The sequence below is a fragment of the Echinops telfairi genome, unplaced genomic scaffold (assembly GCF_000313985.2).
Source record: "Echinops telfairi isolate 266 unplaced genomic scaffold, ASM31398v2 ScPeMD7_16;HRSCAF=60, whole genome shotgun sequence".
In the NCBI taxonomy this organism is placed as follows: domain Eukaryota; kingdom Metazoa; phylum Chordata; class Mammalia; order Afrosoricida; family Tenrecidae; genus Echinops; species Echinops telfairi.
In genome coordinates, this window is record NW_022103913.1 from 2,494,689 (window position 1) to 2,516,158 (window position 21,470).

At 40.3% G+C, this 21,470-nt stretch overlaps 1 protein-coding gene across 1 annotated transcript in view; it reads left to right on the forward strand.

Annotated features, from left to right (window-relative positions):
- SLC9A9 (solute carrier family 9 member A9) overlaps positions 1-21,470 on the forward strand; it is an 859,212-nt gene that overhangs the window by 365,980 nt on the left and 471,762 nt on the right. Inside the window, exons 7-8 of the mRNA XM_045287469.1 lie at positions 2,496-2,634; positions 6,442-6,547. Coding sequence (XP_045143404.1) covers positions 2,496-2,634; positions 6,442-6,547 — 245 coding nt within the window. The remainder of the gene's footprint in view (positions 1-2,495; positions 2,635-6,441; positions 6,548-21,470) is intronic.

Here is a 21,470-nt window from a genome sequence, read left to right on the forward strand (position 1 = left end):
TAAGTGGAGAGAAAATGTTTTGAGAATGATGTACAAATGCGCTTTACACAATTGATGTGTATATGGATTGCGATAACAGTTGTATGAGCCCCTAATAAAATGTTTAAAAAATAAATAAATAAATAAATTTTTAAATGCTCAAAATATCAGAAAGGAAAAAAAAAAAAGGGGGTGGCAGCACTAGGAAGGAGGAGAACCGCTAGTGTGCGCTCGTCAGCCCCAGCACCTGCTGGCGGCGTTCCATGTTTGGGAAGGCCCAGGACACTGCAGGCGAAGACTCGGGTGAAGCAGTGCTGTGGTGTGGGTCCTGTCTACTGGGAGCAGCCTAGCAACTCACGGGCATTACTCATGGCATTGGGTCTGCATGTGTTATTCCTACTGTGCAGAAATCCGTGGTGGGAAGGCAGCACACAAATGCAGTGTGTTCTCTTTCCTGTTCTTTCCTAAAGGAGCCCTGGTGGCAGGGCTGTTAAGCACTCAGGTACTAACTTTAAAGGGTTGTGGTCAGAACCTTTCAGCCATTCTTCAGTGGAAGAAAAGGCCTGGTCCTCTGCTCCCTTACAAAGTACAGCCTAGGAAACACTGGGGACATTTCTGCTCTGTCCTATTGGGTCGCTATGAGTTGGAATCGATGCAATGGCCCCAGAAACATCACCATTTTCCCCTCAGTGAATTGAAGAATATTGAAGCAAGTGGCCTGCCGTGCACATGGGGAGCAGGGTTGTAAAAGATGAGGGGACAGAATCCAAAAACATCAGCATCAGATAAACTTGAAATCCCCAAAGGAATGTCTCTTAATCAGTGGCCTATTAGAATAATTGATCATCCACGATAGAAAGGGCAGCATCTGTTCTAGGACAGCAGGCTGGGAAAGAGGCATGCATACAGGAGTGCAAGAAGGAGCTGACATAACCGTGGTGCAAGGAGAAGACTGAAACGGATATGTTGACACAAAACATACATACGTCGTTGAATGTAAAACTGATGGTCTTAGAGCTCTGTAAACCTTCACACAAATCAAAGTAGGACAAGGAAACAGAAGAGGTGAGCAGATTTTTAACGTCATTTCCCAGGACTGTTGGATACAGAGCACCCAAATGTGGGGCTGCTTTTCTATTTTTCTGCAAAGCACAACATTTTACAAAAAAGAGAAACTTCAAAGGGTCTTTTTCGCACATAAATTTCAGGGCCTCATTCAAGATCCACATTCATCTTCCTTATCCAATTACAGGATCAAAGCAGAAGTTTTTGACCTACTTTGGAGGTTTAAAGACATGGAGGGAAAAAACGAAGAACGCTTAAAACGACCTTTTTAATGCCACATGGCTTCCCAGAGGAGAATTCAATCCTGCTGCCCTGCTCTTGTAGCTAGTCTCTGGATACAGACTCAAGGCAGAGTGATAACATGCTCTGATCACTGGAACCATAACAGATGCCCTCACATCTCTGAACAATCCAATCTAATCCCCATTTGCTGTGCCGAGTACACTTTTGTTCTTAATCCTGCTTCAGCTTCCCTTCGAGAATCCATTGCCAAACTGTTGATTTTTGTCTGATCAATTTAAAGACTTCACCTTTTAAAATGAAAACTATAGCACAAAGCAAAACAAAAGCAGAAATGCTGCTTTTATGAATCTTCTCAAAGCTACCGGCTTTAGCACATCTGTTCATTTTTAATGCTACAATATGAAATTCACATTTGCTAAAATAGGACACTCCTTGTCCTTAATATCAACATGCTGGGCTTTGAGGTGCTGGGAAAAGAGGGGAAAAAGCTAATGTGACGTCTTTAGAACTATTTAAGTGAAGAGTTTGCCTATTGGTGGGTTGCTTTTTCTCAATGGCGATAAATCTGTTGACAGCCACTGGAACTGAGGTATAAAGATGGCCTCCGGCAGCTGCTGCCATCTGTCTTGTTGGGAAAATGAGGGCTTTGGTTTTCCCCAGAGGTTAATACCCTGATGCTCTAACACCGGCGGGGCTGTTTCTGAAGGGTTGCCCTGAAGAAGAGGAATGCTTTGTGGTTTATGATAAGATCACAGCCGAATAGTTTGTGCACACTGTGATTTGTATCACCCATTTGTGCACAGGCCATAAAAGTGCACTTTTTATCAGGAACATTTGTGAATATATAACAGCACTGAAGACATATGGCCACTAAATAATTCACAGTTATGTGTCTTCTTGTCAGCTCCCTTATACACCTACCATGTTTTAATGCCTAGTTTGCACAAAACAGTATTCTTTGTGGCCCTTGCCATATAAAAATGTTTACTGACTGACAAGAATATATGGATGGCATGGGATTATGCTGTAAGGAGGGGGACACTTTCTACCTTCTTCAGTTCTCCCATACATACTCAGTTGTCTCTAAGCCATTCCATCCTTACCAAAAAATGATGCTTTTCCCAAACGTGGATACTAAATTCTGACATCAGTTATTACAACTAGAAGATGGAAGCCACTAACTAATATTCACCTTCTTCTCTTTTCAGTTCAATATCCATTTACAGTCCCAAGGAGAATCCAAATACATTTGATGCTGCAGCATTCTTCCAGTCCGTGGGGAATTTCCTAGGAATCTTCGCTGGGTCATTTGCAATGGGATCTGCGTATGCTGTTGTCACAGCATTGATATCCTTTATGTGTTAAGTGCTGGAGACGATGCGGAGTCTAACATTGTAACTGAGGATGAGCACCCTTCAAGCCAGTAAAGGGCAAGGGTGGTTTGAGTGTTCTGCAGAACCTCTGAGCCCATTTTGGTTTTGCGTCATCATTCCTGGAGGCACAGACAGGCACCCGTGGCAAAGAGCCCATCCATTCTCTTGTCTAAGGCTTGTTCTATCACTGTTTGTACTGTTTGATCCTAAGATTTTTTTCTTTGTTTGTTTTTAAGTAGCCATATAGAAAATGAAGAGGTTACAGGGCATCAACATTAACCATATAAACATTGAGGAGGAACTGAGAATCTGAGATCAGAAACATGACAGAAGGGCTAGGCGTTAGTAATAAACCAGGCATGCTCTTCTTTTTTGAAACTGCTCAATTACTAGGTCGCAGGGTAAGCTAAGACCCCAAATCACTATGGTTTTAAACAAGTGCCCAGAGCAACATATGGAAGGGCATCTGAGTGCAATAAGGAAATGACTTGTTTACCACATCTGGGAAATTAAGATGTCTGATTCCTTTTTTTTTAGCGTGGGTGGCATATAAATGTGGTTTCTAGAATTTGAACTAGTGAAGGAAAGAAGAAAGGGCCTGAGGGTTGAAGTGTGTCTGGTGGACCATCCACTCCAAGGAACTCTTGAAGTAAGTTAGATTTGAGGCAGAAAGCTGTCAGATTGGTGTCACTTGTGATAGCTTCATGAAAGGCACAGAAGCACTTCAATACAATAGATCTAGGCCTAAAGACCCTGGAAAAAGGGAGAGAAGGAATGGGGTGTACAGGACTCCAATGGAAGGGCAAAATGTCAGACTCCTAAGGTCAGAAGTCATTTAAGATGCACACCAGCCTGTGTGAACCAAACATTGTAAATAATAAACTCTAAGATCAGAGGATGGAATTGCATTGGAGCTTATATTTTGGTCACCTAGTTTGCAAAAGGCAGTGAAAACCCGAAATCCATTTGCAGAATCCCCATAGGGGTTAAGTCCCCATGGAATTCCCTCAGACTGACAGGGATGTGACTAGCTTTGCCCTCAGGCAGAGTGTACCAGAAGGTGATTTAATGTAGATACCAAACCAAACTTAACTGAACGTCATTGAGTCAATACTGCCTCCTAGCGACCCTGCATAACAGGGTCGAACTGCTCCCTGTGAGTTTCTGAGATTGTGACTCTTCATAGGAGTACCAAGCTGAATTTTTCTTCAGCAGAGTTGCTGGTGTTTTTGACAGGGCTCCTAATGCAGATTGAGTTGGGTTAAATTTTAATATCATCATTCATTTTCTCTTTTGATACATTTTTCATTTGTTTTAGTTTTTATTTCTGCTTTGTTTTGGATTGAAATTTTTCTCTATTTTGTTATTGTTGCTGGGTTTGTTTTATTTTGTGTGATTTTCTTTACATGAAATCCAAGATAGGTAAATCTACAGAGACAGTAACTAAAACAGTAGTTTCTTAGGGACTGTGGACATGTTCTCTGGCAATGCTAGCCCCTGGAAAAAGACATCATGCTTGATGAAATGGAGGGTCAGTGAAAAATCCATATGCGATGGATTGACACTGAGTCTGCAACAGTGGCCTCACACATCACATTGATTGTGAGGATGGCGAGGGACCAAGCAATCTTTCACTCCGTGGTGTATGGGGTCACTATGAGTTGGAGCTGACTCAACAATAGCTAGCAACACCATTTATTGAGAACTTTACTATGTACCAACCAAGGCTCAGATGTTGCAAAAATCCTATGCAACACATAATTATTATCCCAACTTTACAGCTTCAGAAACTCATGGATATAAAGGTTAAGCAATTTGTCTAGTACAAAGCAGGACCAGGATTCCAACCCAAGATTTTTTGCTCCAATTTCTACACTAGAGAGAGGAGCTGAAATAAGAATTGCTATCTCTTGTGAGGAAAAGATATGAACACATAAGTAAACAGATTGATAAGGAAAAAAAATCTGATATCTGGAAGCCTATCATGAGATTGCATCAGTTCTGTAAGAAAGGTGTTTTGATGAAAGATGAGGTCTCAAAGATAGTGGCAGATCAGTCTTGCAGCATGTGATGGCCTTGAACTAACTCTCACAAACACAAGCTTCCCCACAGGTGAAGTGTGCAGATGCATAGAGGCATTAATGGTTCCACAACTTGGGCCAAAATGAGGCAAAGGCTCCCAGAGCTCTGAGTATGGGTTCGGGACTTAACCAATAACTGAATTCCTTCCTAGAGGAAGGTGAAAGAAAAGAGCACCCTATTTTGTTATTCAAACTAGCCATAGGCTTCCCTTTAGAACAATCTAGAACAGGGTATTCAGAGGAACAAACCCCACTAGAAATAAAGCCTTCTCTTCAAATGAAGTGAGAAGATGCTAGAAATAATTATATAAGGTCAGCCCTTTCTAACTGCCAGAAGAATTACTTCTGGAACCTTACTGGTTCTATTTCTAATAAAGATGTTTTACAAAACAAATGAATTGCATCACAATCATAGAAATACTTACACGCCACTTGCTACATAGCAGAGCTTATTTTGATACTACTTAATGCATGTTAATGGCTTTATACACTTATGTGGGTTGCATGATTATCTTCATTTTCAGATAGGAGAACTGAGGGTTAGAATGGTAAAGGGTCTCATCCATGTGGCTACATGAATTAAACCCAAGCTTCCAGAGTTCGCACTCCAATCACTGTGGTATTCCCTTAGTGTTCTGTGCTTTCTAATACTATCGGAAACACTTCTCGTCTACTTCATCTCATCTTTCTCTCTATACGGTGGAAGTAGATGCTCTTTTTATTGCTTAGTTACAGAAAATAAATGAGAGTCTCAACAAGGTTAGCATACTGCTTAGAAGCCCAGTCAATTACTGGCAGAGCCAAGAGTCAGAGCTTCCACACCAGAGGCCTGCTTTTGCTTCCTTGCCCACTGCTCATCGACTCTTAATGTGGAAACTTCATGAGATTTTATTCTGGAAGACATGAAAAGCCACATAACAACATCTCTTTATCTGTCATAGATTTTTGGCCTAATGTGGATACAATTACAATCTAACCTGTTTACATCAATCACATGCTCTTAATTATCTTTCCATAACCCCTCATCATCTTCCTATAACCCATTCTCTTCCTGATTGAGATCACCACCTCCTTGTCTTATTTTCAATTCATAGACTATTGACCAAGTGTCATTGAAGCCAAAATGAATCATTTCCCCCCAACGGGCATCCTGCTTGACCAAAAATAATATGTTTCTCCTTCATCCTACTTCTTCCAAGAGGGCTTTGATATCTTTCCATCACTGAAAGCAAATGTTCCTCCTGATCCTATTTCCATCCTCAAGAAAGGAGACTCTCTAAGGCCTCTGTCCACAGGTCAGATTCCATAGGCAGCAGACGTAGCCTTCTTCACTATTGACACTGACATCATCCCTACCCCAGTTACACTCTTTTTGGCTTTGCTTTCTCATAGTTGTTCCAATTCCTGTGACGAGCACACCAGAAGGATTGAGCACAATTCTAGAAGTTGTGTGCTCACAATTAGCGACTGGATCCCATGAGTAAATGACCCCTTTGTCTGAACACAGATTCGGGGTGCCAAAGGGGTTTTCCATCTCCAGTGAAGCTCGGTATCCAGGCTCCTCAGCGAGTTGGGACGGTCCAGGCAGCCCTGCACATCAAGTCTCTGACTCGAACACTGTCCTTGGGTAGTTTTATCTCAGACCAAACAAGTGCCGTCTACCGTGAAAGCTGTTGTTCCTCTTAACATGCCTTCATTACCTGACCAAGTTTACCAGGCTGTGTGAATTCCCAATGCTGGAGACGGGCCTCTTCTTCCTCCTCTCTTGGAGCGCCTTCCTGTCTGCCGAGGCCGCCAGCCTAACAGGTCAGTGCTTCGTTTTGTGCTACAAACTGGGTGTATGAATACATATATGTGTGTCCATGTGTACCCCTCCCTGACCAGTGGGGGCTGAAATGAAAGTTTCTATTAAAGAGATTTGTGTCAGAATCAGCCTCTCCTGGATACCCTGGGAGGGAAAAATAATAATTCATCATTTTATATAACAGTGCTTCACAGAAAGTCTCCAAAATGCCATTTCCCCATCTTGCTGGTCAAGAGAGGCTCTTGAAATCTACACATGGCTTATATAGAAAGATGATGGTTGACTTTATAAAGGAAAGCCGCCACTCAGAGTATAAAGGCACATACACACCGGCTTTGTAAAGGAAGGTCGTGCCTTTCCATTTGCTGATAGAAACAAGTACCAGTATAAACAGCCTCTCGAGTTTGTGCACAATCCCACATCAGGACGTTTTGCAAAACTCCAGAAGGTCAGAGAGTAAACAGTCAATGGCTTCTTTACAATTGAATATCTTTTCATGCAAGCGGTCTCTATGAAAACCCAGTGCTAAAAACAGGTCCAGTTCCTAAGGCCCCAGGGACCACTGATCCCATGATCTGGATTCGGCAATCCCGAGTTCCTTTCTGCTCACTGAATCTTCAGAAGCCACTCTGAAGTGTTACCGGAGAGCAACGCATGCTTCCCTGAATCCCTCTGTTTGTATTAATGGGACATACTCAAGGTCTATGTAACCATAAAAGTTGATATATACTAAATGTATACCTTTTAACTACCTACTGTGGGGATTATCTCATTAATTTACAGGTAGATTCAAAGTTTACTTCGTTTACTCAATCAACCTGGGATATTAGGTTTGCCCACAACATTTGAATGAACTTTAGCGCCTTTGGAGCCTACCTGGACTATTTGTCCCTAGGCTGGTTCATCCCTACTACGAATGCTGTGGGAAATCTCTTTGTAACGATCACTTGTAGCTCTAGGCAGCTGACTCCACTCACTGCAGATCAGCAAGGGCCAAACCATGCCTACAAACAGACTTTGAGGGCTGATACCCCATCTTTGGGTGGTAAACATGTGCCAGGTTACCAGCCAAAAGGTTGGGAGTTTGAGTCTATCCTGAGGTACTGCAAAAGAAAGGGATGGCAGTCTACTCCCCCAAAAATGAGTCATTGAAAAACCTGTAGAACACATTTCCCCTCATGCCATGAGGCCAAGTCAACGTGACAGCAAGTGGCTTTTTGGTTGCTGATGCAGAAAGTCACCTTCTCCGTTCTCTTTACACCACAATCAAGACTAAACAAACAAGCAGTCCCATTGAGTCAGTTCTGAAACATATCCGCCCAATAGGACAACGGAAAATTGCTCTTGTGCGTTTCTGAGCCGGTGAAACTTGACAGGAAACAGCCTCATCTTTCCCTGCATCGTATATTCCCAGATCTCACCCTCCTCAGCCATTGGATCCAAACCAGCCCTGCAGGAAGTATGTACTCTTTAGTGATCACTACAGTATTAAGAAGGTTGCTGAAGAGCTTAGGCATGCCGGAGGGGGGTGAGGGGAAGAGGAACACTTTTGTCCCTTAAATGAAATAATAGAGGTAAGCCATTTACGTCACAGTCACTTTTAAAGCCTTTTCCCCCTTTCCTCCATATTTTGTGCCCTATTCAGCATTTAATATATTCTAACTTGATCTAAGTAAGTTAACCATAAGAATAAATATTTGACTTTCCAGAACAGTAAAAGGAGCCCTGGGGGCATAGTGATTAAGCAATGATCTGATAACCAAAACGTCAGCACTTCAAAACCACCATCTGAGGCTTTCTCCTTCCCCAGAGGGTTACAGTCTCAGAAACTCTCCAGGACAATTCTATCCTGTCCTAGAGGGTTGCTATGAGTCAGAATGGACACTGATTTTTTTTTGTTTACTCATGAACAGTGTAACACACGTGATATTGTGTAAGAATTATTCATTTCTTTGTGTGAAATTGTCTTAATTTCTTGGTTCATTTCAGCAAGATTTTGTTTCATTAGCTATTTAAAAGGCTATGATCTATGGGAAGCTGATTAGATTGCTAGTTTATCTGAACCATGTTTTCTTACTAGTCTTTTCAACCTGATGTCTTGATTGGGTGCCATGCACAACACCTCTGAGCAGCAAGCAATGTGGTTTGGGTGAATGCAGGTGTGGATCCAGTATCAGAAAACCCAGATGCCCACTGCTGCCACAAGGACCAGAGAGGCCCCTGAGCAGTACTGCAGATTTAGACAGCAGGGCTAGTAGGCAATTGATGCAAACCAAAGTCTAGGTGGGCATGTTATCAATTGCCAAAGATCAAGCCAGCTTAGTCTATATTACTCTTGTTTGTGTTTGTTTATTTATTATTTCACCTTTACCTATGTCCAAATGAGACTAGTGACATCTCATAAAATGAGTCTCATATGTCTTGGGACCATATTGTTGAGGGTAGAGATTTTCTGCAAAATTAGGCAGCTGTTTTCTACTGTGGTTTGGCAGTAGATATAGCTATGAGCTTTCTGACAGCCAAAGCCAAAAGAAATATAATGCATTGTGTAGGAATTATACAGCATAATAAAAGAAAGCTCTGTTTATTTATAAAAATTGGCACACTTTAAAAAATGATTCTACAATTTTAAAGGAATTTACCCCATTCATCCTTTGAATACCACAACAGGCAATCTGTTTCAATGATAGTTTGAGGGAAGATGGAGAGACATTTCTTGCCTGCCGAAGACCATCAGTAAGTGAGCAGCAGTTAACATGGAACCAAGTGTCCTTCCACTTTCCCAAGTATGACGTCCTTCTTCAGGGACAACATCCAAAGCATTGAAGATGAAATCTTGCCATCCTTGCCTCTAAGAAACACTCTGGCCTTACTTATTCCAACACAGATTTGTTTATCCTTTTAGTAGTCCATGGTACTTCCAATATTCTTCTCCAGCACCACAATTCAAATGTCTCGGTTCTTCATCAGTTTTCCTTTTCGAACGTCCAACAATAACACACATTAAGATGAAATGGAGAAAACCATGGCTTGGGTCAGGTGCCCCTTAGTCATCCTTGCTCTTCAACACTCCAAAGAGGTATTGTGCAGCAGATTTACACCTTGTTGATCTTTTGACTGCTACATCCACGAGCATTGATTGTGATGCCAGCGAGACCAAACCCTTGACAACTTCAACCTTTTCTCCATTTGTCATGATGTGACCTATTGGTCCAGCTGTGAAGATTTTGCTCTTCCTTACATTGAATTGATGTAGTGGTTACATGTTGGGCTACAATTTACATAATTAGCAGTTCGAAACCATTAGCAACTCTGAGGGAGGAAGACTGGGCTTTCTATTCCTGTAAACAGTTACAGTCTCAGAAACCAATAGGGATCGCTATGAGTCATCATTGTCTCAAAGGCAGCAAGTTTGATATTTGTGTTTTTGGCTTTACATCGAGTTGTAATCCAGACGGAAGTCTGCAATCCTTGATCTTCACTAGCAAGTGCTTCAATTCCTCTCACGGTCAGCAAGCAAGGCTGTGTCATCTGCATCTCACAGATGGTTATTGTCTCCTCCAATCCTGATGTGATATTGTTCTTCTTGTACTATGACATTTAGACATAGTAATCCCTCATGGTGACATCTAACATAATGAAATCATCTCCATAATGAGACCTCATGTAAGCAGGCAACCAGGTAAAAGGCAGTTTCTTCTGGTTTGTGGCCTGCAACCAGGTAAAAGGCAGTTTCTTCTGGTTTGTGGCCTGCTTCCTATGTAAATGGTTACTTTGGAAAAGCTTCCTTGCTTTTTGCTGGGTCTGAATTCTGCATCTGGCTTGCCTTTTGACCTCCCCTCTTTTGGACTTGAGCCAGTGGCTTTCCATATACCCTACTGACCTTGGTAGTCATCTACAGTTTTCCATTTTAACTACCAACCTTGGACTAATCAGCTTCTGCAACCAGAAACCTACCGTTTGGCCTACGGATCCTGGATCCCTCAGCCCCTGTAGCTCAGTGAACCAAGAGCAGCCTTCACAACTCACCTGCCTCCTCGTGAGTCTGCATGTACATCTATTAGCTTCACTGGCTTTGCCTCTCTAGAGAACCCTAAGATAAATCCCTTCAGCTTTCTAGCCTTTCAGTATTCTAACCTCATGTCTCAATACATTTCATTACAATGTTTTACTTTGTCTTCTCAACCTGCCTTTTGAAATGCTCTGTTGAACTCCTTTACTCCATTATTTCTTCCATTCAATCTAGCTATGCTTCATTTAAGAGCAAGTACAGTCTCTTCTGACATCCACTTTTGTCTTTTCTTTGTTTCTGATCTTTTTAATGCACTTTTGCTACCTTTATGTATGACGTTTTTGATGCTGTCCCACAACACGTCAGGTCTTTGGTCATTAATGTTTGAATTCATGTGGGATAAACACAAGGCCATGTTTTGGGTCTCATGAACTAGTTTAACTTTCTTCAGCTTCAACTTGAACTTGCATATATGGAATTGATGGTCTGTTCTGTAGTTGGTACCTGGCTTTATTTTGCCTGATGACATTAGTTTTTTCATTGTCTCTTTCCACAGATGAGCCAATTTGGCGTCTGTGTATACAATTTAGTGAGGTCTACATGTATAGTCATGATTTATGTTTAAAAATGGTATGTGCAATGAATAAGTCATTGATGCTGTCAAATTCTATCATGCCATCTTCAGCTTCATTTCTATCACCAGGGATGTATGTTCTAACTATTGAAACTTCCTTTTTGTTTCCAACATTCACAGTCCAGTCATCAGTAATGACCACTGCATCTTCATTGCATGTGTGATCAGTTTCAGACTTAAGAATTTGGTAGAATTCTTCAACTGATTTAAGTGGTTGGTGCCTAAATTTGAATAATAATTTTATTAACTGGAATTCCCTGTAAATATGTAGCTATTTTCCAATCACAAACAGCATTGTATTCAAGCTGCAACTTGAAATATTCTTTTTGATGATAAATATAATGCTATTCCTCTTTAACTTGTCATTCTCATCATAGTAAACTATATTATTCTCTGGTTCAAAACACCAGCCTCGTTTAGCTTACTAATAAATATGATACTGATATGTATGTGTTTCATTTCATTTCTGACAACTTTTCTTTTCCTAGTTTTATACTTTGTACTCTTCGTGTTCTGAAGATTAATGAATGTTCTTCTCATTTTAAGTTGTGAATGATGAGCAAATAACAGTCCCCCAAGTATTACTGCGTCCAAGTCACCAAAGTCGGCTCTACTTTGAGGAGGCAGCTCTGCTCCAGTCGTATCTGGAATGCCTTCCATCCTGAGGGGCTCATCTTCTGGCACTATCTTAGGCGATGTTCACATTTTCAGGAAGGTTTTCAGTGGCTAATTGTCCGGAAGTAGAACACTTCTTCCTTCTCCCTTTACCTAGAACGTTCTCAGTCTGTTAATTCAGTTGAAGCCTGTTTATCACTGGTGTACCTACTGTGATTTGAAATACCAGAGGCATATGTCCAGCATCAGAGGAACAGGCAAGCTTACAATAAACTGACAGATGAGTGACATCCAAAATAGTTAAGAAAGCTGAAAATATAAGATTTTGGAGAATACTGTCCAAATTGCCTTCTAAAATGTCTGCATTCTTTTATATTTCCACAAAAAGTGTGAATTCATTCACTCACATCTCCCCCATCCTAAATCTTATTAATCAGTCCTAATTTGAACATCATCAAGTTCTATTTTATTCTAATTTACATTTATTGTATCACTAGTGAAGACAAGCATTCTAGTTACATGTCATTGGCTATGTGTCTTGTATGTGTTTGGATTGTTTAGCAACCACCCCCCTTCTTTTCTTCTTTTGGGATGCTTATCTTTGTGGTATTCAATTTTAGGAACTCTTTATCTATTAAGAAAATTTAATCTTTTGACTTTCACACAAGTCATAAATATCCTTTAATTTGTGTCAGTACCTTTTTAATATATTATGATTTTGTGCAGGATAGGATTCGTGTAGACCTCAAATTGTGTGGTTAATTTAACTCCTACTTTCAGGGTTCTGCTTAGAAAGCCCAAGATACCATTAATGGTAACATATACTACCTTTTAATAGTTGTCTTGTTTTATTCTTACACTGGAATCCAACTGGAAATTTGTATGATACGGAGGTGTGGTAAATTTTTCCAACTTGGTAAAACACTTGTCCTAACATCCTTCAGCCCTTCCCTATTAATTTCAAACATGAATATGCATATATGTATGTGGAGGCTTTAAAAGGGTCATGAAAAAGTGGAATTAAAAGACAATAAAATTTTGAAAATGAACTTTCATAAGCCCCCTTACATGTATATTCTGGAATTTATCTATTTTATACAACTCGTATCAGAGTCCATACATACAACCATTGTGTAAAGCACATTTATACATTCATTGCCCTCATCATTCTCAAAACATTTGCTCTCCACTGAAGCCCTTGGCATCAGCTCCTTATTTTTCCTCCTGCCTCACGAACTCTTGATAATTTATAAATTATTATTTTGTCATATCTCACACTGTCTGACATCTCCCTTCACCCACTTTTCTGTTGTCCGTCCCCCAGGGAGGAGGTTCTATGTAGATCCCTGAAATCAGTTCCCCCTTTCCACTCCACCCTCCCTCCACCCTCCCAGTATTGCCACTCTCACCACTGGTCCTAAAGGGATCATCGGTCCTGGATCCCCTGTGTTTCCAGTTCCTAACTGTACCAGTGTATGGAATTTATTTTCTCTGGACATGTAATCATCACTGTTTTAATTATTCTAGCTTCAGGGTTTATTTTAATATCTATCAGATCAAGTTCCCCTGTCCATTTTCACAAGTTTCTTTGTTATACTTGTTTATTTACTGTTCCAGATTAACTTGAAAGTAACATTGTTTGGTTCCAAACAGAAAATCATGATAAAGTATATTAAAATTTCAGATTCATTTGAATAGAAGTGATGTTTTTATATCTTGAGTCTCCCTACCCAGGAATAGGTTATGTGTCTCCATTATTCAAGTCTTCTTTTATAGCCCTCAGTAAAATTTTAAGGTTGTCTTCACATTGGGCATACAATTTTTTAAGTGCCTTTTTAGCTATTTTATATTTTTATGTCTGCTGTAATGAATGAGAACTTCTTTTGTTATTGTTTCTAACTGGTTATTGTTTGTATATATGCATTTAGGTTCCAATTCACTATTGATTTGTTCTTTTTAATTCTGTAGTGTAGAACTAGATCTGATGTGCAGAAATAGGATTAATGGGCAGTTCTATTAGACTGCCAGGTTCACAGGAGCCTTATCAGCACCAGCACAGTGGCTGAAGCATTGGAGACACTCAGTAAATACCTTTTGAGGAATGAATGAATGAATGAATTATATTGGCTTAATAAAAGGAAAGCCTTCCATAAAATGAACATAGGATTTCTTTATAGGTTACTGAATGTTCTATACCTGAAAATATTCCTGCAGAGTCTATATATACCTACTCCTCACATATTGACTATCTACATTTTCCAAGATTCTGAATTTACAGAAATAGTAAAAATCTATTATCCTGCTGTTTGACACATCAACAGTGTAGGTCTACAACAGGAATGTAGCAGTGAAGTGAGAGTGCTGCTGCCTGCTATGGTTAAGGTTATGTGTCAAGTTGACTGGGACATGAGTATCAGTGAATTGGGAGTCATGTAATAATGAAATGTATATAATATTGTAGTCAATATTATATATGTAATATTGTGGTCATCCTTAATTTTGTGATCTGATGTGGCTATATTCCATTTTCACACAAAACTGATTTTGTGTATAATGATGCAATCTTTGGAGCCTACCCATGTCAGTAAGTGAGGAATTGGTATACTTACTGGTCAGGATTTTCTAGAGCATATTATCAACTTGAAGTTTGTAAAAAGAACTTGGGGGCCATATCTGATGTCCTCAGGTTTTGCAAACGGGAAAGTGAATAAATCTCCATATCTACTCAAGAACACTTCATACGAGGCAGGTATCAGATATGCCTCCACCTTACAGTTCTCTCTATCTCTATGATGAATTCAATCATTCATTTTAATGGCCACATAGAACTCACAGACAATACTCACCATTATGGGATTTATTAGGGAAATTAACAGATTATAATTCAGGATCAATATGTTCAGGATACAGTTTTTCTAGTCAAGACTGAGCTGTATCTGAAGGAACACCTCTCTCTAGTACACAAACTCAGCCAAATGACACTTTGGCCTCTACCCTATTTGGGCAAGTTTTACAAGTCATATTCAAAGGGCTTTGTATTTCACCTCACATCTCAGCCCCAAGATGTTCTACTCTCGATCCATGGTCATTAAACCTAGCTCTCTTAATTAAGTGCCTGGAGGTAACTCACTCGGTAAGCAGAGATCCTGCCTGAAATCACTCTGCTTTACTTACTCTGTGAACTAGGAAATCAACTGCATGTTTCCTGCTCTGAATCTGCTACCACAATTCTTCTTAAGTCAAAACCCTCGTTTACATGGATGGAGGAGGCTTGGTGCAGGGATCTCAGGGTACAGAGGATATGCTCTACTCCTGACTCTTCTTTATTGCTGGTAGCAAAAACCCCTTCCCATTCGTGCTTCTGTGATGTCTCATTTTATACTCAGCAGGGTTAAAGTCCGACATTCTAATAATCACAGTTAACCCTGTTAACAATCATTCACACTGAGTTAAATAAGCCTATCGGAAAATTGCCCCATCTTCTTTAACCCAAACCCATTAGGAAAAAGAGGAAATACATCCAATCTGCATGATGCCACCCAGTCTTTGGTGAGAGTTGTAAAGTCTATGGCAAGAAGAGCCATATCAAGTAAGTCACTACGCCACAATATGTCATACAGTTCATTAATCGGCAGCTCATTTTTGGAACTCTTAGTAGAAACATTTATGTACAGGGAGACAAGAGCCTACTCTCAAGGTAAATATTGGGTGTCTGTTGATTTTGGCTACCCATGATCTACTCTCGATTCCACTGATAAAAACATCCTGTTGTTTCTCAGGGAATTACTACTGCTCTATTGGATACCATCCGGTTAATTGAGGTGCCCCCTCCCCCCCGACACACACACACATAAGCTTGCTAAGGATATGGGAGAATCAGAAGCTAAGCTATCCAGACACACACACTCTCTCTGGGATGTGAAAGAGGCAGATAGAAAGATGTATGATAACTCCTAGCACCTGCTATTTCCAAAGGCAAAGCCCTGCTGAAAGAATCTGTGCTTGTCACCAGATACCTGGAGCTGTCCCGATGGCTCCTTACTGAGAGCTTATCACATTTTCTTCCAATAAATTCATTTCTAATTATTATAGTGGCCATAGTCAGTTTCTTTTGCTTGAAAACAAAGAAATCAAATGGTACACGGGAAGAGAGAGCCCACGAGGTAATTCCACATATGAAATAGCATAACTTGCTGGCAAATCAGAAGGGAAGAGAGACTCAGAGACAACACAGTCTCCACGCTGGGCTACTTGTGCCCATTTTCTGCCAGGTGCACACTGTGAATCAAGCTGTTACAGAGAGTTTGCACGGTGTTCATTATCCTTTCAATTTGACTTCTTATAAGATTCATTATGAGTACTTCAGTGTGTGCTCATTACCACATCTTCTGCTTTCACTTCCAGTTGTTACTAATTTGATGATGATCATTTGATTTATTTTGATCATCTTTCACTTCAAGGGCCACATTTGCAGCCACCTCATCTCACTCTCTTGGAAATTGCACCTGCAAATGTTCAATAGGAACATGGAAGAACTTGGTTTTATGGAAACAAGTGGCTTTTAGACATGCAAATGCAGGTTGGCATTTATATTACCCAGAAGTCGGATTCTCTGCGTTTGGAAATACACAAGCACAGTTTGAGAAAACTTTTTTTTATTTGGGAAGCCTGGACAGAATGCTTAATACAAGCAAGAAAAGACCATCTAGGAGCTGAGAGGGCGGAGCTAGAAATGGACGCTCGGAAGGCCTTATAGCAGGAGACCTCGGAAAGAAGAAACTATAAGCATGTGTCTGTTCTGCCTTCAAAGGCAGCCAGTGAAGGACACACTCCTGTTTCTGGCTCTTATTCTAACTTGCAGAGGGACTGAAAGAAGTCATCCTTTCAGTTGGTATCTTCATTTTCCCCACGAATAAGGTAAAGTGTATTTTATAATGGGAGGACATATATTGAGAATGCAGCTTCAGAGTAAATGTATGGCCCTGGGGGATTCACTCAGTGAGGTGCCTGATAGTCATGCGTACCTAATTTCTGATCAGGTAGAATTTTTCTATTTTCTAGAAGTTATTACCCAATTTACCTCACTGCTGTGGAGTCAATTCTGACTCCACAGTCAATACCGTACAGCACAGAGAATAACTGTTCTATAGGGGTTCTGAAGCTCTGGTCCATTACAGGAACAGACAGCCTCATCTGTCTCCTGTAGAGTTCTTGAAGGGTTTCAACCATTGATCTTTCCATTAGCAGCCACATACCTAACCAGTGGACCACCAGCACTCCTTGCCATTCATTAGGTTACTGAGCCATTATTTGAAATTAAAAATAGAAAATAATTCATCAGTATTATTTATAGCATAATCTCTAATGGAATTGAATCCTGTCATAGAAGCTGATTTTCGGTTTATGAAGATAACCAAAAAGCACAGCTGGGCAGGTTGTTTGGAAATTCATTTTGATCATCTGTTTCCCAGCTGAGACTTTAGGGGTCTGATTTTTGCCAGAAGCAAACTTTCAGGAACTGTCATTAAACACTGGAAGAGTAAGATTTCTAATGGCAGCATTGACACTATGTCTAATGATTTCCCTGCTTCCAGGCACTGCTGCAATAAAGGTAGCTTCCATTTTTAGATTCCTAGGGCATATTTTACATCCATTGGAGGTGAAGGTTAGGGAGGGGCAACCACTGGAATCCATCATTTTCTCATCCAAAATATTCAACAGTAGAGTTTTAGGGACTGTCATTAAACACCCAAACAGTAGGGTTTCTAATGCAACATTGACCCTATGTCTAATGATGCCCTGCTTTCTGGAACTGCTGCAATCAAAGCAGCTGCCATTTTTAGATTCCTGGGGCATATTCGATGTTCATTAGAGTTGAAGTATGGGGAAGGGTAACCCCGGGAATACTACATTTTCTCATTCAAAATATTAGACATTCTAAATATATCTCCACAAAATAAAAAACATTTTAAAACATGGGGAAAATGTACTAATTATGAAGTAATGGCATTGGTGTTATAGTCTGGTAGTAGAGAATAAGAAACTCTGGAAACATTTTAAAATCTAGGATAGTAAAATCAAGTATCGCTCTGACCCACTCACAAGGGAATTGACCAACGTGCCTGCCAGAAAGATGCACTCAGCGTGCAAAGCACCAAGTCAGCCATAACATGGTTACTTCTCAATCATAGCATCCAAGCATGTTCTCAGTCTCACGTGACGAGGGCCTGATTACATTGTTGTGATAAGGAAAAGCTGACAGGCTTAGGTCCTGCTTATCTGTCAGGTCAATTCTTGAAAGGTTTTCTGTAAAATAAATGGGCAGGAAATGGGGGAGCTGGGGAAAGTCTTTTTTGCTTTGTTTTGTTCTGGTTTTGGGGTGTGTGTGTGTGTGTGTGTGTGTGTGTGTGTGTTGCCATAGAAAAGGAGGCAAGTTTTCCAAATGATTAATATTAGTGGACATATTGAGATTTAATTTCATGTGAGTTGGCTTACTACTAATCTCCATAATGGGTCAGTTGGGCAAATATCAGTCCGAACCCCCTAAGAAGGTTTTGGCTCAGAGGTGCTTGTGTTCCATTTGGCTCACCACTGATGCATTGCATGACTGGATGGGAAATATATTTCTGGATCTAAGTAAATAAAATAAATCAGTAGGGGGGCATGCAGTTTGAATGGTTTGGTCAGCTTCAATTTTTAAATGCAGGTCATTAGCTGACATCTCTGAGCTTAAAACAACTCTTGCTTTCAAATGGACAGAACCATGTGAATCCAACAAAGTCAGCCAACAACTCACCAACAAATGAGGTGCACTGAGGGTTTCCTATGCCAAAAACATGAAATCTAGAGGCTCAAAGGTATTAGGCCTTCAAACTGTGTTAATAGACACCCCGGATTCTCAAGGGACACAGTTAACCAACACATTGAACCAAGGCGAATATGCACCTGCGCCATCTCAGTAAACACAGGTGCAGAATGCACCTCCTTGAGTCATAACTCATTAACTCACACCTGCACCGTCCTGCACCGCATAGCTCATCATGTCAATATACAAACAACCTTGCACATGCAAGTGGAGTACTGGGCAAATTACCTCTGCTTTCTTCATTGGAATTGTTCTCAGTGATTATTTAACATCTCCTCATAGTGCCCAGAGAGAGCATAGAGAAATGGAGAAAGTTTTTCATTCTTTCTCAGAACCCATATTCTGCACAGTCATGTTAGAAAACTCACAATTTAGGTGGCAGACAATTAGGAGACAGATGACAAAAAATCAAGGATGCTTCCCAGGTCCCTGTGTCACCTGGATGGATGGTTCATTTCATCAAAATGGGATGTAGAAGTGGATGGGCATATGCAGTTGGAAGGAGCTGCATCTACTGGTGCCCTCAGGGATACTCTGGGCTCTACACGAGTGTGCAAAGCCACATGAAAAGGTATAATGGGTAATTCGACGTGGACATCTCAGAAACGGTTGCTCATTAAAGATTTAGGCAACATCGGTACAAATGTGCTAGCTGAAGTTAAGAAAATGAAACTGAATAAATCTGAACAACACTAACATTGGAAATGGAAATGGAGGATCTAAGGAAAAAGGGTTTCTTTTTCTCTAGGCCTCCAATTTATTTGCATAATTACTACAAGATTATAAAGAATTTAACATGGGAGCTTTTATCTTAAATGGAAGCTCAGAAACGGTGGAACATAGACAAGAAGTAATTTTCTAAAATGCGTGTCTGCACTCTGCATTGGAGAAACCAGAACTGGGAACATCAATTGTGCTACTGTCTATATTGATGTCTTATATTCCTCAGGCTCATGATCAATTTGCCAACTGTGGAGCCCCAAATATGGGGAACTAGACAGTAATAGCACTCTTTGGAAGCTTGGATTCTTTCATATTCCCTAAAGGAGATTTCTGTTTTGTTAAATCATTGACTTCTCAGCTCTGGGTTCACATTCAGTGGTGGTGGTATGAAATGCGTCAGAAATGTCTCTTTTTACTAGATCAAAAATAAATAAAAGTGTGGCATGAAAAAATAACCCATCAACCTTAAGATCCCTCAAAGTACAATCTGGGAGCAAGACATGTTTTTTCTGTCTCACTCACCCTCTTTCTGTGTTCTGATGATATAATCAATATTTCCTGTCCCAAAATGCAGTATTCTCCAGTCTGGGAAGTCCCTCACATCTGTACTTAATGTCAAAGAAAACCAGGTGCCGTGTGGCAGGCGTTTATTCTTCAGCTCTGTATCTGAAGGCTTCACTAACTTTTAATGAAAGCACACCACTGAATAATGTCCCCAGCACAGACTGCAGGTGACAATAGTCTTGAATAGAAATATTTAAAGGTCAGAATAAAAAAGTTCTTGTACTAATAGATCCAGATAAACATCTATTTGTATGTCAGGGTCAAAAATGAATCCCCTATCTTCCATTCTTAAACCAAATAACCATTTCTTGAAATAGAGTTCCTTCGCTTGACAAACCTGCCCTGGAACACGTGCTCTCTCCTGGGCACTCACTGGGATAAAGGCAACCTTTGAGGAGCTCTGGGTCAAGAGAGAGACTTGACTAATCTAGTTGACAGAAAGGTGGTACAGAGCCATAGAATTCTTCAATTCCATAAATAGACATGGAAGTAAATGTAAAAGCAAACCATTAAGATCAGAGACATTTGCACTAGTAACATATCTTAATGCCATTTAGAGCAGTATTCCCTGATGAGAAATACTTTGGGCAAAAATAAGTAAGATAGTCTTATCATGTAACCCATACATGTATATTTATTTTCTTTTTTTCCCATAAGGGTACTTATATTATTTGCTTTTCCCACTACTGTTGAATCAATTCTGACTCTCAGTGGCCATATAGGACTAAATCCTGCCTCACAGGATTTTCTTGGCTGTAATATTTATGAGTGCAGGACACGAGGTTTTACTCCCTCAGAGCCACTGAGTGGAATTCAAACTGCTAACCTTTCAGATAGCAGACAAGCCCTTACCTATTATACCACCAGGTCTTCCTAAGAATATTTATAATTATAAATACTTCTATGAGCACATTCTTTGGAGTGGACCCCATTCAAAAGAGAGATGACTCAATAGACTGTGGAAATTATAAAACAATATCATTAATAGCACATGGAAGTAATACCGTATGTACTCAAGTATAAGCCAACCCGAATATCAGCCAAGGCACCTAATTTTACCACAAAACTTCATTAAAAATGTGCTAAAAACACTCAGCTTATACATGAGTATATACAGTATTTTACTGAAGATTATTCAGAAATGGTTTCAACATTGCACCAACAGGGAGCAGCCAGATATTCAAGCCAGATTCAAAAGAAAATTTGGAATGAGGGGCATTATGACTGAGGTGAGATGGATCTCGACTGAAAGCAGAAAATACTAGAAAGATGTTTACTTGTATCACATTGATTATGCAATGACATTTGTCTGGGTCATAACAAACTATGGATCACATTGAAAAGACTGGGCATATTTTTCAGAACAATTCATTGTGCTCATGCAGAACCCGTGCAATCATTTGGACATAAGGGGAATCCTGCATGGTTTAGCATGCGGAAGGGTGTGAGTCATGGCTATCTTCCTTCACCCCATGCTTCATGCTGAGGAAATGGTCTGAGAAATCAGACAGC